The 26,962-nt window shown below is 49.2% G+C and overlaps 1 protein-coding gene across 2 annotated transcripts in view; it reads left to right on the top strand.

The window, feature by feature from the left end:
• Positions 1-26,962, top strand: part of SLIT1 (slit guidance ligand 1) — a 184,356-nt gene that overhangs the window by 29,851 nt on the left and 127,543 nt on the right. For both annotated transcript variants that reach the window (XM_086680526.1, XM_086680525.1), the window contains exons 2-4: positions 1,730-1,801; positions 3,907-3,978; positions 7,351-7,422. In XM_086680526.1, coding sequence (XP_086536652.1) covers positions 3,914-3,978; positions 7,351-7,422 — 137 coding nt within the window. In that variant the 5' untranslated portion in view covers positions 1,730-1,801; positions 3,907-3,913. The remainder of the gene's footprint in view (positions 1-1,729; positions 1,802-3,906; positions 3,979-7,350; positions 7,423-26,962) is intronic.

The raw sequence follows: 26,962 nt of genomic DNA, 5'->3' as shown, positions 1-26,962 counted from the left end.
TATCAGCTTGTCACGGGCCTGGCCTGGTGGAAGAAGCCTAGGCCCTAGGATCAGACGGCTGTGTCCAGATCTTTGCTCTGTCATTTACCAGCTGGTGCCCTCCGGGAGACACCTGACCTCTCTGAGCGGCAATTCAGTTTCCTCGTCTGTAAGACAGGCACCGTAACTACTTTCCAGCCCTGCGGGAGGATGTACACAGAGCCCAGTTTCTGGAGTGTGTGGAAACTAATAACATACGTTGTTCTTAGCAGATGCAACTCTAGAACATCATCTAGGCCAAACACGCTTCCTAAATGCTTAGAGGAGAGGGAGCTTGCCGATTTTCAAAGTAGCTTGGATTTGGGCTGATGGGTGTTGGTAGGCGAGGAGGCTGGGCTGCAGGGGAATATGGTATGTGTGTGTGTGTGTGCATGTGCGTTGGGATGGGGGTAGTTAGCTTGTTGCCAGATACGTGAGTGACCCTGACGCGGTGAGAAAGAGGAGGAGGTGGCGTGGATGTGGCCACAGAGCTGCCACAGGGAGATAGATTAGACGTGGAGGTGGTTGAGGCTAGGCCTGGTTGAGATTCTGCCGTGTGTGGCTCAGTGGAAGAACGTTCTGGGGAGTGCGGTAGCTGCCTCCTGGAAGGACCTGCTTTTCTGAGGCTGTGCTAGCTCCCTGTGAAGAGAAGTGGCCTGGCAGAGGCTCGGCAGGGGTCAGATGGCCTCTAAGGTGGGGTTCATGGCCAAGGTGCCCGGGTCATGGTTGGGGAGGGCTGAGGAAGAGCACAGTAGCCTTGGAAGGGAAGGAAGGGCCAGAGGCTGGGGTGGTGTGGGGAGAGGAGCCACTGCAGTTCAGGCCTGGCCCTGCTCCAGACAGTGGGCCCCCTGTCCTCCTCGGCCCTGCCCTCCTTCTCCTCGATGCAAGATGGACCTTGTGGCAGGCTCCTGCCTGTGGGCCTTCCAGGCTCCCTGTCTTCCTCTGCTTGCTTTTTCAGGCCCTTTGTGATCCGGACTCCCATCCCCCAACCCCGTTTCCCACAGCTCCTGACTCCCAGCCTGTCTCCTCCCTCATTCCCCAGGCAAAGGGCCGTTCCCCTTTCCCAGAATGTCCACTCTGTCCCTCTCACTGTGCACACCTGCCTTGTCTTTTAGGTCTCATCTTGGGCCCCGTGTACTCAATCTCCTTAAAATGCATGGCCCACCCTGCTGTCTCCTCACAACAGCCTGTAGGAGCCAGTGCCACCAGATAATGGCATGGGTGTCTGCAAGGGGGCCCCTTTCAAGCACAGGCCATGCTCTTTACTTGTTTATGCCCCATGCTAACCTGATGAGCTAGTCACAGTTATTATCCCCGCTTGATAGATGAGGAAACTGAGGCTCAGTGAGGATTCCACCTGAACAGCCTCCAACTGTCTAGTTTCCAAGTTCTTCCCTGCGTGAATGTCTTGTCTCTCCAATGAGCCTGAGGTCTTTCTGGGCAAAAGCCATGACTTTGGCTTCCACGGCTCTTCCAGCAGCGAGCCTGTGCCCTGTGCATTTCCCTGGCCTCACATCAGCTGCAAAGATGGGCATTAGCTTGTTGGGCCTTGGCATAGACTTGGGGGTCCCGGGGCTTGGCTGGGAAGCACCCAGCCCCATTGATGAGAGGACAGGCTGGAGACAGGTGGAGAGGGAGCGTGGAGCTGAGCCCTGGCCTGGGGGCCACCCTGGGCATCTCACCCATTTCATTCTCTCCTTGCCTCCACCAGGGAACTCAACGGCAACAACATCACTCGGATCCATAAAAATGACTTTGTGGGACTCAAGCAGCTGCGGGTGCTGTGAGTAACCTCCCTTCTGCCCCTACCCTTGGCAGTGGCCCTGTGGCTCCTGAGCAGAGTCCTGGCTGTGGGTTGTAGGGTTGTGGGCCAGAGACCCTGGATGCCCTGAGGGGGGTGGAGTGGAAGGGCCAGTGAGTCCTTCCCCCGAGCAGCCACTGTCTTGCACACGGCTGAGCACTTGGGCTCAGCATAGGCACCAGTGGTCGCTGCCTGGCAGGGTCTGGGCCGGACAGATGGCGCGTCTTGTCTGTTGGTTGTATCCTGGAATGAGGGAAGACCGGGTAACCATGAGGAACCTTTAGGTCTCTGACTTAGCCTGCTGGGGCTGCCATAACAATACACCCACAGACGGGGTAGCTTAAACAACAGAAATTTACTTTCTCACAGTTCTTGAGGAAGTCTATGATCAAGGTGCCATCAAGGTTGTTTGTAGTGAAGCTTGTCTTCTTGGCCACCTTCTTGCTGTGTCCTCATATGGCCTTTCCTCTGTGTGTGCAGAGAGAGAGATCTTTGGTGTCTTTTTCTCTTCTTATAAGGAGACCAGTCCTACCAGATTAGGGCCCTACCCTTATGACCTCATTTAACCTTAATAACCTCCCTAAAGGCTCCATCTCCAAATCACGTTGGGGGTTAGGGCCTCAGTGTATGAATTTTGGGGGATGCATTTCAGCCTATAACATTCTCCATAGTTCTTTTGACTCTGTGCCTCAGAAAGACTCTCCGGCAAGGCTACCCCTGACTTGAGACGGTAGATGAGTGGGGGCAGTTGAGGATAGAGGTGACCCCCCCTTGGGTGCCTGACAGAGGCAGATACTGGAGGTGATGGGTGTGGCTCTATTGGCGTTGACCACTAGCCAGCAAAGGAGCCGTCCACAGCATTTCCCTTGTTGGGCTGGGCAGGGGTGAGGAGTGAGGACTGAGGAGTGAGGAGGGGAAAGGGTGGATCCCTTCGTCGCTTCCTGCTCTACTCCTCTCAGACACATGCATGCGTTCTGACACATTCAACATCAGACAGTCATAGGGTCCTCACCCCCTACTGTCAGGGTAGTGCAAGGGTCCTGGGGCCTCAGTTCTTTCAGAACTACTTTGCAGTTCTGAGGGTCTTGGGTGGGTCTGGGGACCTTGCGGTCTCCATCTTCCCTGGGGTCATAGCTGTCAGTTGCTGGGCAGGGGTCTCTGCTGCTCCAGAACCCCCTGATCTTTGACTCCTCCCCAGGCTCCAGGAATCTCTTCTGAGTACAGGAAAACCCTCCTTCCCTCCTGTCACCCCCCACCCACCCAGGCCTCCAGCACGAGCTCCTCAACAACTCGGGCTTTTGGAAACAAGGTGGAAGAAGAGAAGTGTGTGGTGGCAGCTTCTGCCCCTGTCCCATCCCCAAACCTCCTCTGAGGTCCGTGTGAGACCTCGAGCCACCCGCTTGAGAGTGGACAGGAGAAAAACCACAGGGAGAAAAATCTACTCAACGGTCTCCAAAATTCCCACGCAACAAGCAAACTGCCTGCCAGCCGGATGTTCTGGGCTGTAGGGCGCGTTGGTGGTGAGGAGGTGCAGTCTCGTGGAGCCAGGTGGTCGAGTGGGCAGCAGATGGGGCCAGGCGGTGTAGGAGTGCGGGCAGAGGGGTGCTGGCTGCCAACTGCAGTGTGTTTGCTGCACGTGTGGGCTTTGCCCAGTTGGCACAGGCTCCCCGCCCCCTGCTACCGGCCCATCCCCCTGCTCTGCCGCTTGGACATGTGCCCTCTGGGCTGAAGGAGGGCACGTGCGCCAGCAGCCTGGCATTGACCCCTGCTGCCTGGGTCCCAGCTTCCCAAGACGAGGATGTCTTTGGAGCTGTGGCCTGGTGCTCTGGGATCCTGTGACCACGGTGGCCGCTTCAGAGGTCTCGGCATGGGCTCGGGGGCTGGAAGTGCATCTTGCTGCTGGGGCTGAGCGTGCCCGCCAGCCCTGTCGGGAATTTGCAAGCTTGTGAGGCAGTTTTGTCCACTCGGGCCGGAACACGGGTCTGCGTGTATCTCCGGCCCTGCTCCTGTTTCACTCCCTTGTGCCATCTGCTGCTGAGAGTTCCTGTCCAACACCCTGCAGCTGTCCTGTCTCTTTGCCTCCCCAGGCAGCTGATGGAGAACCAGATTGGAGTGGTGGAGCGGGGGGCTTTCGACGACATGAAGGAGCTGGAGCGGCTGTAAGTATCTGCGGGCACAGGCTTGGGGCGGTGGGGTGGCGCCGGGGGCACATGATGGCTGAGTCTGGCAGCGAGGGCCATGTGCGGGGAGAGGACTGCACGCCCCGCCCGTCTCCCACCTGCTGATGGGAGCCAGGGGGAGCCGCAGCCGTGGAAGCTGTCACGGCATTGTTGTCGTGAGATGACAGCAAGGACAAAGCTGGAGGGTGTCCGCACCCCGTGCTCTAAAAGCAACCGTCTGTTGGTTTTCCCTGAAAATACATCATGGCAAAAAATCCATGCAGTACTGAGGAAGTGAGATGGCTTCATATCATCTCATACCCACTGATTTGTGTAGCCATAAGGAAGAAATGGTGTGCCAAGGGGACCGTCAGGGAAGGTACAGTGGCCGGCCACCTGAGGATTTGTGTCTTGGGTGTTCAGGGCCACAGCACAGAAACCGGAAGGTGGAAATGTTTCTGATTTACATGGTTTGCTCCATACAGGGCTCTTGCATTTGAAAATGGGTCTTGATCAATTTTTGCATTTCAGGTTGGCAGTAATGAAAAGAAAAGGGAATGTGGTACGAGTGAGGTGGGGGATAGACACTCAAGTTCACGGTGGTCACTGGTCTCATTTTTTTGCTTTGGTTTGGCTCTCAAGAGGTGCGCAGAGTCCTGAAGTTCATGCCCTTCGAGCCAGAAAGTCCCATTTCATTTTAAGGAAATAATCAGAGATGTGGCTAAAAATTTGTATATCAGGGGGATATTCATGGCACATCATTTAAATACAACAAATACAACAAAAAAATGGAAAACCATTCTGGTGGAGACATAAGATACCAGATCACATTTGTCAAGAACAGTTGAGACCATTGGAATGTGCTCACAATGTAATATTAAATGAAAAAGGCAGGAAGTGACATTTATGTAAATTAAATCAGCTTGTATGTACATAGAATACAGGAGGAGGAAAATCATTGGGAATATTAACTCTCATTACACTGAGTGGTGGGATAATTTTATTCTTTGTGCTCATCTTTTTGATGAATTTTCTTACAATGAGTTTATAATTATAATTATAGCTACTGTTGATTGCCTTACTCTGTGCCAGGCGCCAAGCTGAGCTCTTTGCCCTACTGTATCTCATTTAATCCTTAAAACAACACAGTGGTCAGTGGCATTTTACGGATGAGAAACAGAGGTGCAGTGCAGTTAAGGCACTTGTGTTATTAAGTGATTATTAAGAGATTAACGGCAGAAGAAGGGATTAGAACCCGGATCATTTTCCCTCCAAAGCCTGAGATCTTAATGGCTATGACCTCATACCTCACTCTTCTCTTTTACTTCAAAGAAAGGGAGGTATTAAATAAAGGGAGAAGAATATGGCTGTCTTCTTGCCTTCCTGCTGCCTGGAAGACATTCAAGGCGATCTTTCTTTTGTGTTCTTCATCCAGGCCTAAACCTGAGCAATAAGGAGGCTGCAGCTAGGACAGATGATTAGTCCTGTGTTTGTTTTCTTGAAAAGGCTCAGAACAAAATATGTCCTCGTGACTTGGCTGGGAGGGCCTGGTTGGGACCTAACCCACTGCAGCTCTGGCTGGGCGCTGCCCTGCCCTGCAGGAGGAGAAAAGGTGGGCGGGGGTCTACCCACATTGCGGGTGGCCCAGGTCATGCCTACTGCTGCCACCAGGATGGGGCAGGGACCTGTAGGTTCCTCGCCGTGCTGGGTCCCTCCTTTGGAGTCCTTTGATTTTCTACTTTAAACTGGCTATTGAATTTTTTTTCCCTCTTAAATGTTTTCAGAAATTGAAGCCAGAAAGATGAGAAAGTCCTGGGGGAAAACAAAACAAAAAAAAAAACAATGATTACCAGACAGTGTAAACACAGGATTAATTTACTGGACAAGGTGAAGGAACTTGAGGTGATCTGATGTCTACTCCTGTTGCTTTAAGGATTATATTGGTGGTCCCCCCCGCCCAACCCGCTTTTTTTTTTCCAAGGCAGTGGTGTGTTTCCCTAGGAGCCCTCCCTTTTGAGTAAACCTCTTCCAGCTGGTCTAATTGTCTGCGCCGCGCTAAAAAATGATGCCTTTCTCACATATCAGACGAAGAGCGACCTCCGAGGCGGTTACCACAGACCAGTTACTATTGGCCGCAGAGAACTACATTTCTTCCTCCCTCCCAGCGGAAGAAAGCTCTTGCCGAGTTGGTTTCTCATCGTCCAGCACTGTTGAAGGGGATGGTCGTGTGAGGCCCAAACTGTGCTGTAGTCTGGAGGGCGGGGGCTGCCTCGTACTCTTGTGCTTCTCCAACCTTGATGTGCACGTAGATCACTGGGGGATCTTGTTAACATGCAGACTCTGACTCAACAGGGCTGGGGTACGCAGTGCTTACCAACTCCCAGGTGAAGCCCCTGCAGATGGTCTGTGTGAGCACCAAGGTTCTACATTTATAGGTGCCACAGCCCCAGTGGACGGGCCTCCGGTGCTCTGGTGTAGAGAACTAGGTGCTGAAGGTGGCAAGAAGCTTCTGGTTAGGCATCGCTGCCTTCCTGGGACGAGTCCGGGTCCTTTCTGTATTGGGTCTTCTCCGCCAGGCCACCTTCCAGGACCAGACTTCCCACTCCTGCCTGTGTTTACAAAACGGGGAGTCGTCTGTCCACCCGTGGAGCAATTAGAAATGATGGGCATACTAGTCAGTCATTAAAAATAAAGGGGTCATTCTCTATCGTTTGGCATGAAAAGACATCCACAAATTGTTGAGTGAGGAAAATGCAGGTGGCTGAATACTTTTTCTTCTATTGCTTGAAGTTTTTAAAGAATTAAGCATGCGTTTTCATACATAATTTAGAAAATCGAGAAAGCTGTTTTCATTTTGAAAAAAGACCTAAAGCAAACACTAAAAAAAAAGTTAAGTTGCCACGGAGTCAAATGTGGATGAAACAACAAAAAATCAGGACCTTGTGGCTAGTCCTACCCCATAAGGGTATATCTCACATTTCAAGTGTAGTCAGGTATTCAGCTCGAAAACCAAGATGATATTTGAATCAGTGCCTTCTAAATTACAAAGGGTCATGCAAATGTAACGATGATGATGATGAGCAAGGGAGGAAGTCATGGAAGGTGTCGACGCCCACTGTACTTCGGGTCCTTGGTGGGGAGCTTTCATAGGCGCTCTGTGCTTCTCCTCCCCAAGTGTTGGATGGTGAATTCCCACTTTATAGATGAAGAAACTGAGGCCCGGAGGAGGTAATTTCCCTGGGGTTACACAGTGACTTTGTTAAAATTTGAACCCTGTGCCCTCTCACTCTGAGTCCAGTGCTTTCTGAAAAGTCTTTGGATTTCCTGGAACACTTAGGCAACTTCCAACTCTCCCTTTCTTCTTTTTTTCAGACGACTGAACCGGAACCAGCTGCACAGTTTGCCAGAACTGCTGTTCCAGAATAACCAGGCTCTGTCGAGGCTGTGAGTGACACTGTGGCCAAAACTCTGTCTGTGGTCTAGTCCCTCACCCTGTGGGAGGGGCAGTGTCTGGTCAGGGGGACCCAGAATTTCCCATGACGGTGACCTCCTGCTCCTCACCTGTCAGGAGTTGCACGGGGCATCAAAAGCCAGGCCCTTTCTGTAGGAAGGTGCTGCGTGGGGGCATTTCTGTCTGGTGAGCACTTGCAGAATCCACGACTCATTCAGTTCTGTGTGCTGCCTCTGACAGTGTGGATGTGAGAATGTTCTGGGAGTGGACATTCTCTTCAGCCGTGATGCCAGGCTTTATGGGGAGCACTGTCTTTGCGCATCTGTCTCAGCCTTTGGTAACCTGCCTTGGGCCGAATATTTATTCATTCAACTAAGCCCTTCTTGGACCTATTTATATTTTCAGATCAGGGTAATAAGGTCTGGAAACTTAGTAACCATGGCTTCTATCTGCTGCAAATGTACTTCTTCCAAGTTTAAAGGGTAGTGGCTAATTCTGCTACTCTGTGATGTGCTAAATGTGTCTGTAATTGTTCTAGCATTTGCTTCTTTTTTGGGATCTTGGGTTGGAGAGGACCTTAGAGATCATCTAAGGAATCTCTTCTGCAGATCCTTAGCCTGTGGTCCTTCAGTCTTTGCTTGGCTACCTCTAATGATGGAGAGTTCACCACCTCCACAGTCAGTTGCATTATTGCACAGATCTGCGTATTAGAAACATTTTGTTGGGGCGCCTGGGTGGCGCAGTCGGTTAAGCGTCCGACTTCAGCCAGGTCACGATCTCGCGGTCCGTGAGTTCGAGCCCCGCGTCGGGCTCTGGGCTGATGGCTCAGAGCCTGGAGCCTGTTTCCGATTCTGTGTCTCCCTCTCTCTCTGCCCCTCCCCCGTTCATGCTCTGTCTCTCCCTGTCCCAAAAATAAATAAACATTGAAAAAAAAAAAAAAAGAAACATTTTGTTAACTTTGAGCCCCAAATCTGTGTTCCAACAATTTATGTTTTCCTTCACTTTGCTTTCCGTAGGTATCTACAACAACTGTGTCCTCTTGTTAGATTTTTAAAAATGTTTACTTATTAATTTTTTGAGGGAGAGAGAGCGAGCGAGAGAGAGCGTGTGTGAACAAGGGAGGGGCAGAGAGAGAGAATCCCAAGCAGGCTCCGCGCTGCCAGCATAGAGCCCGACTGGGGACTTGAACTCATGAACCTGTGGGATCGTTACTTGAGCCGAAACCAAGAGCCAAACATTCAACCGCCTGAGCCACCCAGGTGCCCCTCTTGTTAGATTTTGGAAGGGCTGTAGGGATTTTGAATTTTAGGTTGGGAGGTTTTTGAGTTCTTTCAGTTGTCATTAACAACCTGGTTGGGACCTGCATGGCCAGCAGAGCACCATGTGAGGAAGTGAGGCTGCTGGTCTCCCCTGAAGAAGTTTATAGGCAGCACCGAGGTGGAGGAAGAGGCAGCAAGTGACTTAGACAAGACTGAGGGGCAGGGGCTGGGTGGGAGACGGCACCCTAGGGCTGCCTGAGTGCTGATGGGTGTGACTGGGAGTTTGGATTAAGCACAGCCGGTTTTTTCCACGTCTGTCACGATTTCCAAAGCTCTTGATTAGCCTGTGTCATTGAACCTGCCTTCAAGTTTTTGTCTTTGAGCTGTCCAAATGGTCTCTATGGTCATTTCCCGTTTCTTCCTCCTTCTGGCCTGGAGGATCTCCATAGTGACCCTCAGTGATGACCCCTTCTGCTGGTCTTCGCCACCCCTGGGCTTGAGCCGGGCCTTCTTCAGTCCCCCATCACTTGGTGGGTTGGTGCTTTCATTCCAGGCTGGGCATACACGGTGGGCACTTTACTTAGCTGCTGAAGGTGCATGGTCCTTCCCAGCAGATGCGTCCGCCCTAACATCTCCCTAACCTGTGCTTTAACCTGAGTTCTGTGCTGTTACTGGTCACGGGCAGGTGCTGGCCTTGCCCTGTCCTGGCTCCAGCAGCTCCTGTTTTCTCTGTGCTGTCCTTTCTAGAAGCTGGCTCTCGCAGGTCTTATCACAGCTCCGCCTCTGCAAAAATTCATCCCGAACATCTTTTCCCTTGGTGTCCTCCTGTACTTTTCTTTTCGCTTTCCCCAAGCCCTCTTCACCTTGCAAAAGTCTGCCCTCATGCTCCCAGCATTATCTGTCTGCTCGGCTTCCCTTCCCCTCGGCCATCCCGACCCACTGTCTTCCACTGACCAGCGTTCAGAGTATGTGTCTAGTGCGTGCTTGTCGTTGAGCTCTGGGCACCTTTTTTGACCCTCTCTCACTTATGTTATGAAACATTTTATTTATTTGTTTAGAGAGCAAGTCGGGGAGGGGCAGAGAGAGAGAGAAGGAGAGAGAGAGAGAATCTCAAGCAGGCTCCTCACTGCCAGTGCAGAGCCTGACGTGGGGCTTGAACCCACGAACCGTGAGATCATGAACTGAGCTGAAATCAAGAGTTGGACGCTTAACCCACTGAGCCACCCAGTCACCCCAGACCTTATTCATTTTATAGCTGAAAGTTCGTGTCCTGTGATCTACCTCTTCCTATTTTCCCCCACCCCCAGCAACCACTTTGCCATTTGCCATTTTCTGTTTCTATGAATTTGACTTTTTTTTTTTAGATTCAACATATGAGTGATACCATGGAGTACTTGTCTTTCTCTCTCTGGTTTATCTCACTTAGCAAAATCCCTCAAGGTCCATCCACATTGTTACAAATGGCAGGATTTTATTCTTTTTCATGGTTGAATAGTATTCCATTATATATATATCACATCTTTATCCATTCATCTGTTGATGGACACTTAGGTTGTTTCCATCTCTCATTTATTTTAAAATACCCAAGATCCCTTCATATGAATCTAAATTCACAAACTTCCAGCCTTTTGCTTAAGATTACTTCTAACCCTATCATATTTTGACATCTTTGGCCATAGCCTTCCACCAGCTCTTGGGGCTGAAGGGGATAGGATGGCTCCACAGGGGTCTTTATCCAACTCTTGGGTCTACCTTTTACCAGGTGCCCTGGTGCCTTTTATTGGTGTCCTGCCTGTCCGTGGGCTCCCCTCCTGACAGTGGTGACACAGTGTGGTCCATGTGGCTGCCTTCTTGGCCTGTGTCTAGAGAGCTTGGATCCCTGGTGGAATGGGAAGGTAGCCTGGAGGAGAAAATCAAGAGTCAGGTGGTCCTGGATTTTTCAAGGTGTAACGCCAGATGGTCTAACTTCCTGGGGTCTGCTTTTCTTACCGGTACGCTGTTGGGCTATCAGGAGGCTGAGCTGAGATCGTGCACGTAAAGCATCCAGGTCTGCAGCTGATGTCCGTTGTGCTCTGGGCAATGTTGGTGAGTGAATGGCCCTGCAGTGAAGCTGGCGGTCCCGTGTCTCGTCTGACACCTGTGACCCTGCGAGGTGAACAGAGCGTCATGGTTTTATTGCTGTTGAAAGTCAGGAAAAAGTCAAAGTTGGAGGGGTAAAGCGACCTCCTCAGGGTCAGTACTGAAGCCCCTTTGGACTCCCCACCCAGTGCTCCTCATGTTTTACTGGAGAAAAGCACTTCTATGCCTTAACAAATATTGAATAGCTGAGTTTTATATCCAAAGGCTGGCACAAGGAGCTCCATTCAAGGAAAAGCCATTGAAGGGGACAGGAGTCTGCCTGACTCGTGCTCTTGGCACCCTATAGGGCTGGGAGCTGGAGGCAGTGGCCTCCAGAAACATTGGATGTTCTTACCCCAGTGGCTTGGGGCTGGCTGCCTTGGGGAGGGGCCAGTCAGCAGTGGACAGAAGGACTTCCAGGAGATGGGCCCTCCCGATCGAAGGCTTGGTGGCTCTTTGGGGAATATTTCCAGGCTCTAGAGCCAGAACCTTTCCCAGTGCCTGCTGCTTTTTCCTTTTAGGCAATGGGTCCCTAACTCTTGGGAGGAGATGTTTCTTATCCAGGAGCATAGCCAGACCCGGGTGGAGGGGGACTGCTTTCTCTAGCTCTCCTCTAGAATATTTCTTAAGCTCATCTGTAAGCACAGGTGTGCCAGCCATCAGGACTTTGAGGAGAGCTCCTGTGCATTTTCCCCCTTAGGTCAGCCCAGGACTTGAGTTCATGACTGGGCCCAACTTGGTTTAGTGCAGCATGGTGCCCCTCCAATTCAGGCCATCTCAAAAGTACACATTCTGAGGGAAATGGTTAAACAAACCCTTTGGTTGATCTGGTTGTTTGTGGCGTGTGGCCTCACTGAGCTTTTTACCTTTGTTGCTGTTCTAGGGAACAGTGAGGAGCAAGTGCTTAGAGATTTATTTGCTAACAGTCTTTGTCCCACCTCCACCCTGTCTATTGACTTGAACATCTGGCATTGCAAAACACCTCTGTTAACTCTCCCAGTCCACTTGGTCTGTCCAAGCAGCACTTGGGCACTCTCAGCTCCAGAAACAGGAACTCCTGCACGCTGGTGACGGTAAGGGTGTGGTGGGGTACTTGAAGGGGACAACCAGCAGACTCAGTTTCCCCAGGACAGGAAGTGAAGTAGAGCTGGGACCAGGACTGAGATGTGAAGGGTGTTTCTAGTTCTTTCTGAATATCTACTTATTATGGGCTTATGGACAACATCTCAGTTCCACCATGACTTTGGTTAGCCACAGTGCCGACTCCCCTCCTGCTTCTTCTGACTTTGGAGTTAATGCCCAGGCCTCAGGTCCTAACTCCAGATTTCTGGGGAAAGAATCTGATTGGCTCACCTCATGACCTCATGATTGGTCATGAGATCATCCCCAGGCCAAGGAGCTGGGTTGGGGGTTTGTGGGGTCACCCGGTGTAGTCTCACCATGGAGCCCGCTCCTCCTCCAGGACCTGGAGGGGGACCACATTCCCTTAAGAGCCAGGGAGAGAGGGGAGGCAGGGCCTGGCGTTTCTGGTCTCTCACCTGTTGACCTCCCCTCTGCTTTAAGGGATCCATTGCTAATCCTTTTCACCGGGAGCAAATCATGGACTTTCAGCAGAGGCCATTATGCTAACTAGGCATGAAAACAGGTTAGAGAGAGGCCAAATACGTAGGGTAAGGTGTGATCACAAAGTGACTGGCGCACTTTGATGCTGCAGCCCACATTTATGTTGATGTTGTCGACGTGGCTGCAGGGTTCCTGTTCCTGGCTATTCTTCAGTAATATCTCCCCCTGAGTTGGGTTGATCTGTCCATCTCGTTCCTTACGCGGGACCTGAGGCCCAGGCAGTGACTTGGCTTGGACCACAGGGCAGTGAGGTGATCGGGTTGGAATTAGACACCGGGCCTTTGAAGGTCCTGAAGCTCACATTTGGGGATCGAGCCCAAGGAAGTAATAATACATGGGTGCAAACATGTTCACTGCAGCGTTAATTAGAATTTGAAATACAGAATATTCCTCTATTGAAATATAGAATATTGAATATAGAAATAACCAAAGTGTCCAGTGTTGAGGGAGCAGTTAAACAAATTCTGGTGTATCTATTTGATGAGATATTTATATCACCAAAAGTGGTCTTTATGTAAAGCAATGCAGATAAATGTTTGTGTTATCAAAAGTCAGGATGCAAAATTGTACTGACAATATAACCACTAAAGAAATCACTCTAAAGAAAGCACAGAAACAGACTGCAAACTGCCGACAGGAGTGGTCTCTGGGCGACTTTTTTCCTTTTCTCTATTTATTTCCCAGATATTCTGAAAAGAAGCATGTGTAATTTCTATGGTAGGAGACCTCCCAGCTTTTATAAACGATGGCAAGCTTCTGTGGTCTGAGTTACAGTGAGTGCTAGGTATGTGATGTTGGAGGACTTCCTGGAACCCCATCGAGCACCGTTTTGCTCTTTTATCAGATAAAGATAATATCGTCTACCTCACAGGCTGTTGTGGGGATTGGAGAAAGGTGTAACCCACTCTTGGGTCAGCTGTAAACTTTGTGGCCTGTAGTAGATGCTCAGGAAATGTTAGGTGATTCTACGTAGCGATTGCTTTGGAGGTGGCACTACAGCCTCTAAGTTGACCCTACACTTGAGCCTTTGTCCTCTGCTGGTGATTTATCCTCATCTGTCTTAACGCAGAGCCATCCTCTTGCTTTGCAGGGACCTCCCCCAACAGGTTTAACATTTTTTTTTCACGAGAGGCTGTTTTTCACGAGGTGCACCTATGGAGGGACCCCTAGGGGCCACGGAGGGAGCCACGGAGGTGTGCTCGCCAGCAGAAGGGCTCTGTAGGCAGAGGCTGGGGTGTGACCTGGGTCAGTCACTGTGCAGGCTCAGGAATTGACAAGGGAATCTGGCTTTTGTGCTCTTGGGTACCGTCCTGAACAAGCATGGAGCAAGTAGGTGATGTTGCTCCAGAAATGTTTGTTAGTACCCTGGAGTCACCTGTGCACTCTCTGCTTCCTTGGGGATGCCCCCACTGAGAGTGGGCTCCGAGTTCCTGCTCAGCACCCCCACCCCACCACATCTTTAGAAGAGGGCGCCCACCCACACTCCTTGTCCACATTAGAGGGAGTCAGCGGCTCTGCAGAAGAGTGCCCATCCTGTGACGTCCTCTCACTGCCTGGGGCTCCCAGGACGGTCACAGAAGGCCTCAGGGACCGCAGTTGTTACAGCAATGGTTAGAACAAATGGAAGGTTATTCTGGGCCAGGATCAGGGGGGCAACCCACAAACATTATCTGATTTCATCATCAGAACATCTCTGATGTCAGCATTTCCCCCATTTTACAGATGAAGGAATGCAAGCTCAGAGGGTTTGTGACCTGCCCAAGGGGCTGAGCCAAATTTGAACCCTGGTCTCTCTGATGCTACAGCTCATCCTTCCATATCATCCTTCCACCGCCCCTTACCCATCCACCTCCTGCACCTGTCTACCTACCCATCTTCCCACCACCTACCTATCCCCTCAGCCCCATCAACCTGTCATATACCTGCCCCCTATGCACCTCTGACTTGATGCATTCCTGCTTACCTATCTACCGACTCACCAGTCAACTTACCCATCTGCCCATCTGTCTCTGTACCCTGTACCGTAGCTCCCATCCTCCCATCTCCACCCACCGAACACACTTCCACCCACCTAATCCATCTGCCTGCCCATCCGCTCTTCCATTCATTTACCCATCAATCCTCCCCATCCAGCCCCCCACTCATTCTCCTTCTACTTCCCTGTCTACCAATCCACCCATAAACCTACCCATCCACCCGCCCACCCATTCATCCAACAGTTACCCAGGGCCTCCTGTAGGCCAAGTGCTGTCCTCAGCGCTGAGGACACTTGCAGTGGGCTGTGTAGACAGACGGGTAGGCACTGTCTCTCCAGGAGGGGAGGGTCTGTCATCACTGCTTTTTGAGAGCAATCTGCCAGCCTCTGACCAACAGCAGGACGGAGTGGGTAGAGGCAGATGCTTCACTAGCTGGAGCCCTGTCTCTTGCCAAGGTGGTTATACCCTGGTAGCAGGCTACCTGGATTTGGGGTTCGCTTCCTCACCTGACAGTCAATCACTAGAGAATGTGGAGATGTTTCATGGATGCACACAGGGGTCAGACCTGTTTGAACCAGACGGCTCCTCTTACATCAGCAAAACTCACTCTCCATTCATGTTTGGGTGTGGAGCACAGTGGGTGTCAGTCTCTGTGCCTCTGTCCTCCCAGATTCAGGGAGGGGTCCGCTGTGCTGCCTTACAACACCCCCTCTCGCTGCTTGCTTTTTCTTGTTCATCCAGAAGCCACTTCTGGAAACCCAGTTACTCTGGGCTTCTTTTTAGCCTTGCAACTAATATGTCTCCGGACAAGATCAACCTTTTGTGTGTCTGCTGGACCTGGAAGGGGTGGGGATGGGTGATTAAGGGCAGCCCAGGGCATTTATTTCCCCTTATTTATATCCCTGCTGTAAGGACCAGGATAGCTCATTAACAGAGCCCTGGTGGCTGGAGAGGCGTGGATGTGATATTCTGCAGGAGCCCTGTTGAAGAATGCCTGACCCTGCCGACCCCGTCTGGAGCTGGGTTTAATTAAACTGTCAGCACTGGTCAGAAGAACAAAGCCTCCCTTCCAGTCCTGGTCCCCAGCCCCCATCAGAGGCGGGAGGGCATTCTCTGCTGAAATGAAGAGCTGTTAAAAATGGATCTGTCTTGCCTCCAAGGGAAATTACCCGAAACAGGAAGGTGACCTCGCCGTTGTGACACGTCCACTCCGGGCAGCAGATCTGCGGGACTGAACCAGCCTTGCCGCCAAGGACCCTGGTGCATGAGGGATGGGGCTGCTGTGGCTGCCCCACACTGGCTAGGGCCTCCTTCTTGCCAGAACCGCTGCCTTAAGATTCTATTCCTTACTCCCTAGACTTCACTTTTCCCAGGAAGGACCTTCATGAGCTTTGTCTCGTGAGATATTAAGTCTGTGAGATGTTTCTGGCAGTAATGATGGAAGGAAACTTCCTTGGTTAGACAGTTTGGGAAGTACTGGGTCAGCCCCTTTAATCTGCTTATGTGCATTATAAAGCCCCTGGGGGACGTGTGGGGTGTTGCATTGGCCAAACTGATTTGACCTTGAAACTCTTAAAAAAAATTGTTTTTTTTTTTTTTTTTTTCTTTTCCGGAATACCTAGGTCTTGTGGGTCTAGTGTCAGGTCACTTGCTGAGCTCTGGCAATAGGGATCATAGCTGCCTCAAATCCAGGTCCTTCTGACCCAAACCATTAGTACTCTACGTCTAAACCATTAGTACTCTAATTAGCGTGAATGAGAGTTGTCTAGGGGAGTTTATTAAAATGCAGATTATCATCAGAGCATTACCATCAGAGATCCCGAGTCTGTAGATGTGGGAGGGCCCAAGAATCTGAATTATTATCATCCCCTCCTTATCTGGTTCACACTTTGAGAAGCCTTCCTCTCAGCACACTTTGATGAGTCTTAGATAGGTACCCCTCTACGATCAGAACCCCCCTTTGCCTCCGCCCGGCCTGGTTCTGGTGTGGGAGCCACGCTAACAAAGACCCTCCCAAGGGCAGACGCTTTACCTCCTGCGGCCACACAGAGAACAATTTGGGGATTATGAGTTAGCAATTACAGAGCACTCTGAATTCTCAAAGTGCTTTCCAATCATTACATCTGTGCCTGCTGTCAAGGCTCAAGTGAAAAAGGCAAGCGTCCCACTGGGCTGGCCGGGAGCCTCTGCAGCAGAGGGCAGCCAGCCCGAGATTGACATCCAGAGTGTCAGAGAGGGCTGATGCGCCCAGCATGGTTGAATGTCCTAAACACAGCACTGGCCCCTGGCTCTGACCCTGCTGCCTCAGAACCACATGGGCCTTCACAAATGCAGCTGGCCAGCGCCTGGGGGAGGGCTGGAGGGAAGAGCAGTGGACAGGTCGCCCCCCAGGAGAAAGCCCAGCAAAGGCAGAGCGCTCTGCTGGGGACGTTTTGTGGCTCAAAGGAATGAAAAGTCCTCTCCTACAGCATTACAAAAATCAGTATGGGACAAACTGAATTCATAAGCATCAAGAGGATTCTGAACAGAGAGGAGTACACATAGGAGGGGAGCGATTATGAATAACTTTTAGGGGAGGAAGGATTTTTTTTAAAGCCATTTCAGAAATTATATAAATAATTTTGTGCTGCCGTTAAAGAAAAGTAAGAGATAGGGATTTTTTTTTTAATTAAGACATTTAAAAATGCTTGAGCTGTCATTCAAATATTTTCAAAAAATGCAGTTTAATACCAAAGCTATATATAATTGTTAGAATAATTGTAATTACCATTTGTTAAGCACCTATGCACCAAACACTTTATGTGGATTTTCTCATTTTAATTGTTAACAGTCCTTTGCAATTATTATCCTGTTTTACAGTGGGGAGAATTGAGGCATGGAGGGGTGAAGTCTTTGGTCACATGGGTATTTGTTGGCAAATCCAGGCTTTGAATGCAGGTCAGGCTCTAACCCTCTCTGCTATACTGCCTTTCATGATAAAAAATGAGAAACAGGAAGAGGAAAGAGATTGCTCAGGAGTCTTCTGGGAAGGTGAGAAGTTTCGAGTCAGGTGTTGAAGGATGTGGGAGACACGGGTGGATGGAGAGGGTGCAGTTGTCCTATGAGCAGGGGCCCCATAATTCTAGAGTGTTGTGTGGATCTTGGCCCAGAAGGTATAGACGGTCTCTGTTTCCTAGAACGAGGAGTCTGGAATGGATGATGGGCAGAGGGGGCCACAGAGGGTACTTACGAGCAGAGTGACTGAGCAGAGGGTAAAAGTCATCTTTCCTGAATACCCCACTCCCTCAACCAGAGCCCCCTCCCCTCCTGTGGGTCTCCATCCCATGACACGAGGACGGATGAATGTATGTCTATCCTTGGCTGGCCTGAAATGTGTGTGTGTGTGTGTGTGTGTGTGTGTGTGTGTGTGTGTTAAAATAAACATACTTATCACTTTAACCACTTGTAAGTGTGCAGTTCAGTGGCATTAACTGCACACACATGTTAGGCAGCCATCGCTATTGTCAATGCCCCAAACTTCGTCATTGTGCCCAGCAGAAGCTCGGCACCCATTAAACAATAACTCCCCATTCCTGCCTCTCTCCCAGCTCTGGTGGCCTCTCTTTTACTTTCCATTCCTATGAATTCGCCGATCCTAAGTGTGTCATACATGTGGAGTCATCCAATATTTGGCTTCTGGGACTGTCTTACTTCACTTAGCGTGGTGTTTTTAAGGTCCATCCAAGTCTCATTCTTTCTTAAGACTGAGTCGTATCCCCATGTGTGGCTAGACCGCATTTTGTTTCCATCAGGTACAGTTGCTTGTATCTCTGTCCAAGCCCCCGACGTTCTTCATGACTCCTTTTCCTGCTTCTCCTACCAGATAAGGCAGTGATCAGGCTACCCATCCTCATTTCCCCAGCACGAGTGGGCTTAGCAGGGCCGGTAAGCCGTGTCTTTCAGGTGGCGGGCATCGTCCCAAAGCCTGTGGGAGGAGAGTGAACAGCTTCTGCTCTTCGTGAGGAGCCCAGGACTTCCTCCCTCCCGTCTGTAATTTCTGGGCTTGGGGCTTTGAGCTTGTGTGTCGGGCCCCAGCTTCATGGATTTGATGGACTCAGCACTTGCCCACTGACCCCTGTTCTACTTGACCTGTGGTTGACTTTGACCTGTGGCCCAGAAATATGAAGCTAGTTGTTCAAGGACTGATGGCTTGTAGAAGTAAAATCTATTGAGGGTGGGCTAGATGGAGTCTCTGTAGAAGCAGGCAGGCATACCCCTCTGCTTGAAATGGGGTGTGGAAGGTAGTTCTAGGGAGCCCCTGCTGCCTCTCATGCCTGGGAGGCCATGAAAACTTGAGACAGGAGGTAATCAAGATCAAGAAGGAAACATGGACCTTTTAGCTGGTGGAGACAGACATGAATCGGAAAGAGGCTGAACCCAGGGGATGCATGGCAGGGTTTGACTGACTCCATTTTTTATTAGGATGGGCCAGGACCCTGCATCTCCTGATGAGACCCTCCCCTATACTTAATTCTGTGGCTTAAGTGGTTCTGTTTCTTACTTGGGATTCCGGCCAGGTGTCCACAGGGCTTGAGAAGCTCAAAGAAGAAACCAGGGGTTCCTTTAAGCTCTTTGCAGTGTGGGCAGCATTTGGTGTAGCACTGGCCATCTTCTGCTAAAGAGAAGCCCTGACTGGCAGTTGATTAATTGGCTCTTGCTTAATAATAAAAATTTGGAAAGATAGGTGCTCCTGGGTGGCTCATTCGGTTGAGTGTCCGACTCTTGATTTCAGCTCAGGTCATGATCTCGGGGTCACGGGATTGAGCCCTGGGTCTGGCTCACATTGAGCGTGGAGCCCATTTGGGATTCTCCTTTCTCTTTCCCTCTGTCTGTCTCCCTCACTTGTGCTCTCTCTCTCTCAAAATTTTTAAAAAATATGGGAAGATATATTATTAATAGAGATATTTTAATGGCCCATACTTTTCAAATGTTTGGGGAGTGTGATCAAAGGGCACTCTTTTGGTGAAGTGGCTGGGAACCATTGCCTTACACATTTGGACCCGTTCCTGCACCCGACCTCCCATCCCCATGCTGTAGGGCAAGGAACTCCTGGCTGTTCTCCATGATCGTTCTAGCTTTGGCCCCAGTGTTAATATGGATGGAGCTTCTTGGCAGAAACTCAGTCTTTGTCGCAGGACAGCTCTGGTCTCCTGCGCTTTTCGGGAGCCTTGGAGTGGGGTGGGTAAAGAAGAGGTAGGGAGCTGATAAACCCATCCCAAGTCTCTCCCAAATCTGGCTGTTTTCCCTCATAATTCTGTGGGCGCCAGACCTTTGCTAAAGAGATGCAAGTCTCTACCTGACAGGTGACCTGGCATGAGCCAACCCTCATGTGGACTCTGGGTAAGAGACTGGACTCTGGCTAGGGAGGGAGGGGTTGGATTTCTCGGAGCAGAACTGTTCCTGACCAGCCCTTATAAAAAGATGGGCACTAACCTGAAAGGAAATGCTTGTCTTTTATGAAAAATAGGCACCACAAAATTAACACCGTATATTCTTAGACCACTTAACACTTTGCAAAAAACTTCTTAGAAAAACTCTTGGAGTTGGTATATGGTATATTTTTTCACATCTTAAAGAGGCAACTTGAATGAGATTGGCTAAAGTTTGCTGACTCCCCTGAGCTGGTAAAGAGCATGTACTCCATTTCCCCATACTGCTTGGTCAGTTTTTTTAAGTCTTTTTAAAAATTGTTTGTTTAGGGGCGCCTGGGTGGCGCAGTCGGTTGAGTGTCCGACTTCAGCCAGGTCACGATCTCGCGGTCCGTGAGTTCGAGCCCCGCGTCGGGCTCTGGGCTGATGGCTCAGAGCCTGGAGCCTGTTTCCGATTCTGTGTCTCCCTCTCTCTCTGCCCCTCCCCTGTTCATGCTCTGTCTCTCTCTGTCCCAAAAAATAAATAAACGTTGAAAAAAAAAATTAAAAAAAAATTGTTTATTTTGAGAGAGACAGAGAGAGAGAGAGCAAGTGAGAGAAGGGGCAGAGAGAGAGAGGGAGACAGAGCATCCCAAGCAGGCTCTGCACTGTCAGCGCTGAGCCTGACGTGGGGCTCGATCCCACAAACCATGAAATCGTGACCGGAGCCAAAATCAAGAACCAGATGCTTAACTGACTGAGCCACCCATGCACCCTGCCTGTCAGTTTAATGGACCTGGAACCATTTTTGCCTTTAAGGACATTGACTGGCTGGATTTTCCTCACCTGGCTGGGACTCCGTGTGGGGATGTGGGCGCAGCTGCTGGCAGCTGTAGCCTTACGGTCTGTATTTGTTTCCTCCTGCTGCTGGGACAAATGATCACAAACTCAGTGGCTTAAAACAACACAGATGTGTTATCCTACAGCTCTGGAGGTCAGAAGTCTGAAATGGGTCTCATGAGGCTAAAATCCAGGTGTCGGCAGACTTGTGTTTCTTCTGGAGGCTCAGGGGAGAATCTATTACTTTTCTTTTCCAGCTTTTAGAGGTCAATCACATTTCTTGGCCTGTGGCTACATCATTCTCTCCAACTTCTTCTTTTTTTAAAGTTTATTTATTTATTTTGAGAGAGTGAGTGCATAAGCAGGGGAAGGGCAAAGAGAGAGAGAGTCCCAAGCAGGCTCTACGCTGTCAGTGTGGAGCCCAATAGGGGCTCAGACTCATGAATCATGAGGTCATGACATGAGCCAACACCAAGAGTCAGATGCCTAACCGACTGAGCCATCCACCTGCCCCTCTCCGACTTCTGTGTCAGCTGTCACATCTCCTGTCTCTCCTGCCTCCTCCTTTCCCTCATAAGGTCCCTTGTGATTATACTGGTTCCACCTGGATAATCCAGGATAGCCTCCCCGTGTCAAGATTTGTAACATAACCACGTCTGTCAAACCCCTTTTTCCACGTAAGGTAACATTCACAGGTCCCAGGGGATTAGGACAAAGGCATCTCTGGGGGGCATTATTCTGTATACTGCATCTTGTCTTCCCTTTAGAGGACAGTAAACCTTAGTGACAAGAAGCATGGCCTGGGTCCTCCCTGCCCGGGGTTTTGGAGTTACGGGCACACGCCATCGGAGCTCCAGAAGCCCTCCAAAGAAGTGCACCTCTGGAAAGCATGACCAGCTCTTCCAGGTTATAGTTAGCCTCGTGGGCATTGAGTCTTCGCCTTTCCTCCCATGATCATTGGTAGTGATTAGCTGTCGGACTCTGGGCCAGTTACTTAAACTCTCTGAGTCTATCTCATCATCTGTAAAATGTGTTGGGGGATGTTGTGAGAGTCAGGGGTGATTTCTACAGACCACCCAGTTCAACTGCTGTGAATGCCATCGTCACCCAAACCATCATCCTGAAAGCAATGGAGAGGGTGGGCAGGCATGCTCCGTCCAGCCATATTACTTGGACGTAGAGGACAAGCTGCCATTCTAGACGTCTTTGTGGGTTGCTCCAGGCTTGTGGGCTTCTCTGGCTCCCCTTTCCTCACGGCCCCGGCGGGAGGTTGCAGGAGAGGCCTGGTGTGAGGGTCCCGATTGCCCTTTTGCCTGTCTCCTTGGCTCAGTGCGGGGCCTGCTCGAAGAGACACCGTCTTCTTTGTGTGGCCAGAGTTCCTTACCTCCTGCCGCCTCTTGCCGCAGCTCACTCTGCATTTGGCAGGCAGCTTGTCACCTGAGAGTTTTACCCATGCAGCCTCTTTTCTTGGTTTTATAGACTGGAAATGAGATAGTGACTTCATACAAATGGAAGAAGGATTTCTGCAGCCGCTTTCTCTGAATGCATTCCCCGGGAGTTGACTATAATGTCAGGCTCTTTAGTAGATTAACTTGGTGTGACTATTAACATGAATTATAACTCATTATATTTACATTTGTGATCTATAATAGTGCAGGATTTAAGCGAATAAACAGCTGGACTCTGCGTTACCTTTGTCGTTAATTCTTGACCGGTATCGATCTCTGCTTAATCTGATCTTAACTTTAATAATGCTGAGCCTCTTGGCATCAGAAGGTTTCCTAGAACACACGCATGGTTTTATTACTTTGGGACTTGAGGTCAACTTGGTATCAGAAGTCCACAGGGGTGGTAGAGGTTGTCACATGTGAGTAGAGGATTGGTATCAGTATTCCAAAAGACTCCTCAGCTTTCACTGATGTATCTGTAGCTCGGTTCTGCTTCATCGAAATCCAGGCCCCATTGGCCCTTCCCAGTTCCACACTGTCCTGCCTCTTGTCAGACACAGCTTTTCAAAAAAGATTGTGACTGAAAACACATAACATAAAGGTTACCATCTTTTTTACGTGTACCTTTCAACGGTGTTAAGTATGTTTATGTCGTTATGAAACAGAGCCCTAGAACCTTTTCATCTTTCAAATCTGAAACTCTATACCCGTCAAACAACTCCTCATCGCTCCAAGGGTTATTTCACTTGGCATTATGTCCACATTGCAGCATGTGACAGGATTTCCTAACTTGTTAAGGCTGAATAATATTCCATCACGTGTATATATCACATCTTGTTTATCTACTCGTGTGCTGATGGACACTTGGATTGCTTCCACCCTCAGCTGTTGTTAATAGTGCAGCTATGAACATGGGTGCACAAATACCTCTTTGAGACCCTGCTTTCAATTCTTTTGAGTATATCCCAGAAGTGGGATTGTTGGATTATAGGAATGTAGTTCTATGTTCACTTAAAAAAATTATTTTATTTTATTTTTTTAAATTTACATCTAAATTAGTTAGCATATAGTGCAACGATGATTTCAGGAGTAGATTCCTTAGTGCCCCTTACCCATTTAGCCCATCCCCCCCCCACGACCCCCTCCAGTAACCCTCTGTTTGTTATCCATATTTAAGAGTCTCTTCTGTTTTGTCCCCCTCCCTGTTTTTATATGATTTTTGTTTCCCTTCCCTTATGTTCACCTGTTTTGTCTCTTGAAGTCCTCATATGAGTGAAGTCATATGCTTTTTGTCTTTTTCTGACTAACTTCACTTAGCATAATACCCTCCAGTTGCATCCATGTAGTTGCAAATGGCAAGATTGCATTCTTTTTGATTGCCGAGTAATACTCCATTGCATATATATACCACATTTTCTTTATCCATTCATCCATCGATGGACATTTGGGCTCTTTCCATACTTTGGCTATTGTTGATAGCGCTGCTATAAACATGGGGGTTCATGTGTCCCTTCGAAACAGCACGCTTGTATCCCTTAGATAAATGCCTAGTAGTGCAATTTCTGGGCCATAGGGTAGTTCTATTTTTAGTTTTTTGAGGAACCTCCATACTGTTTTCTATAGCGGCTGCACCAGTTTGCCAACACTTGTTATTTTCTGGGCTTTTTGTTTTTGTTTTTGTTTTTGAATAGTTGCCATTCTAATGGGTGTGAGAAGATATATCATTGTGGGTTTGATTTTCATTTTGCTGATGACTAACGATGTTGATTATCTTTCCATATGCTTGCTGGCCATTTGTATGTCATTGCTGGAGAAGCATCTTTCTGTAATCTGGGTATTTAACCCTTTATCAGATATATGATTTACAAATATTTTCTCCCATTCCATGTGTCTTTTCTCACAACCGATTGTGTCCTTACATACACAGAAGTTTTTAAGTTTGATGTAGTCCTGTTTGTCTATTTTTGCTTTTGTTGCCTGTACTTTTGGTGTCAAATTGAAGAAATCCTTTTCATGTCTAATCTTGTAAACTTTTTCCCTGTTTCCCCCTACCCCCACCCCCAGGACTTTTATAATAAGTTTTAGGTCTTACATTTAAGTCTTTGATCCATTTTGAGTTAATTTTTATATGTAGGAAAAGCTAAGTGTCTGACTTCACTCTTTTGCATGTGGCTGTCCAGTTTTCTAAATACCATTTGATGAAGGGACTGTCCTTTCCCCATTGAATGGTCTTGGCCCCCTTGTTGAAGATCATTTGACCGTACAGCTGAGGGTTTATTTCTGGACTCTCTATTCCTTTGGTCTGTGTACCTGTCTTAATGCTAATATCACACTGCTTTGATTACTGTGGCTTTGTGATATGTTTTGAAATCAAGAAGTATGAGTTCTTCAACTTTGTTGTTTTTCAAAATTATTTTGGCTATTTGGAGTCTGGTGATGGCTTTTTACTTTGTAGCACAAGGGATCTGTCACAGCAGGAAAGAGGCTACAGAAACTTAGATCTTTGGATTCAAATAGGACAAAAGTAATTTGCTCCAGCCTCTGCTTAAACACTTTGGTTGATGGGGAGTTCACAGGACAACTGGTCTTGTGGTGAGATCTGATCATTAGGAATTCTCATACTAAACTTGACCTGTTTTCCTGGCATGTTCACCCAGCGATCTTGGTGTTACTCTCTAGAATTATACTCAGAGAAAGGATGTATGTTTAGGTCAATCCTTTAACTCGTCATTATCTTCAAGAGACCATGCAAGACTGGTCTATAAGAGGCTATAGGGCTGAAGCTATCTTTAAGTGTCCATTGTATAGATTCTTTCTAAAGTTCAGGGTTATCCTCAGAATCTTTGTAGGCTTCCTCGTTCTAACCCATTTATCTCAGGCAGCTTTGATCCCAGGAACTCCTTATCTTCCCAGTCCCGTTTCTACTGCTCTGTTGGGTGGATTTCTTAGAGGCCCCCTTGAAGCATAGAGCTGTAGCTTCAGGAAACATAATTTAACAAATAAGGATCCTTTAGGTAGGGGGCAATTTCCCCATCTTCCTCCCACAAAGCCAGTCCTTACCAGACCTTCCTGTCTATAATCAAGGTCTCCTGGATAGACCAGTAAGGATATGGGGGTGGTAGAGGGCTGGAGAGAGCAGTCTGAGGGGGTTCTGGGGACTTTTTGGCAGAGGATCATAGACATGAGCACTAGACTGAGAACCAGGACACTTGTGTTCTAGATCTGACTCTGTCCCCATTTGGCTGTGACACCTTGGACAGACAAGTCATTAACATCTCTGGACCCTGCTGTGTTTACCATTTTTATTAATGAAATGGATGAGCATACAGAAGGGATGCTCAGCAGATTCACAGGTGGCACAAGACTGGAAAGGGATGGCCGTTGTACCCAAGGTGACGGAAGATTGAAAAAGAATTCCATGAACTAGACTGGAATCAATGAGGTGAAATTAAATACTGATAAATACGAAGGTGACTTTGAAAGCTCTGATTGGAGGAGACCTGGTTTGGGGCACTTGTTAGGAAAAGGGCCTGTGATTTCAAGTTGAGAATGAATTGAGGGTGGTAAGGTGGCTGACAGAGCAATGTAGTCAGAGGCTGAATTAATGGAGGCAAGGTGTCCTCTCCAGGGGAGGGGATAGGCCTGTTTCTGTCTGTGCTGATTTGAGCACATACAGAGAACAGTGTTCAGTACCCGAATCTGTACTTTGTTGTGGACAGCTGTGGTGAGAACACTAAATGTACTCTGGAGGAGGGTGGCCAACATTGAGAGAATCTGGAAAACATTTCATGTGAGATATGGTCAAGGGGCCTGGGGCTATTTGGTGTGATGAGAACAAATGTAGAGGAACTCTGAGAGCAATTTTCAAATCTACGTGAAGGCTGTCATGAGAACAAGGGAGCTGATTTGTTCCAGAAGCAGAACTGGGTACAGTGGGTGGAAGGTGGGGAAGTGGATTTTGTTTTGTATGAGGCAGGCTTCCTGGAAAGCTGGCTGCAGAGGAGAGGGCTGCTCTGCTGTTTGGCTTATCCACGGAAGAGTTCAAGGGGGAGCGGATTCGTTATCTTCTGGGACTATGTGCCCGAGATGCTGGGGAGCCCTGGGTTTGGTGGCCTCGGATGCTTTTCCATAGAGAGCTGTCTGACCACAGTAAGCAGAGGAGAGGCCTGCTCTGAATGGTGTTTGGGTGGGTAATCAGCTTGCAGACACACGAAACTGGCAGATGGTGGGAACCTGGAAGGCCCCTAGCCCGAGCCTCCGTGCTGCAAGCCATCCTTTACAGCAAAGTGCTTCCAGCGAATTGTGTAACAAAATATTTACCAGACCTCGGGTTCTGGCCCATGTTTTGTAGTCAGAGTTGGAACAATGAAAACCTACAAATAGCTCTGGAAATGGTGTTGGTCTGTGAGAAGACACGGAAGGTTTGTCCTCAGGAAGAGTCTGGTCCTGGAGGTGCTTCGGGGAGCCGGCCCCCCACCCAGTTTGATGAGCAGTGACTCATTTCCCCCTTTGAAGTCCATGTGTTGTCTTCAGAGCCCTGGTGTTTGCACCCTCTGCTCCTTCAACAAAGGCCCTTCTGTCAGCGGATCTCAGGGGCCAAGCAGGGAAGGGTCAGAAAAGGAAGGTATTGACTGAATACCAATAAGGAGGGGAAGTGTGTTCATGGAGGATGAGGGGCGCCAGGCAACTCGGGGGCCCACTCGTGCTGTGCAAACAGAGCAAGAATGCCCTTTGGTGGGTTTGTTTTACTAAAGGCTGTGGGGAGGAGGCGGGGGAGGGACCCGGGAGCAAGGGAGGAAATATTTCACAGTGCGAGTGCAAGCTAGGCCCCTGGCTGGGGAGGGGCCAGCCTGAGAGCCCCGGGCTAACAAAGAGGCAGTGT

Source organism: Puma concolor, chromosome D2, assembly GCF_028749965.1.
Source record: "Puma concolor isolate L17-30 chromosome D2, mPumCon1.1.hap2, whole genome shotgun sequence".
Lineage (NCBI taxonomy): Eukaryota > Metazoa > Chordata > Mammalia > Carnivora > Felidae > Puma > Puma concolor.
Note: the sequence above shows the minus strand (reverse complement) of the source record. Positions and strands in the feature narration are given on the sequence as shown.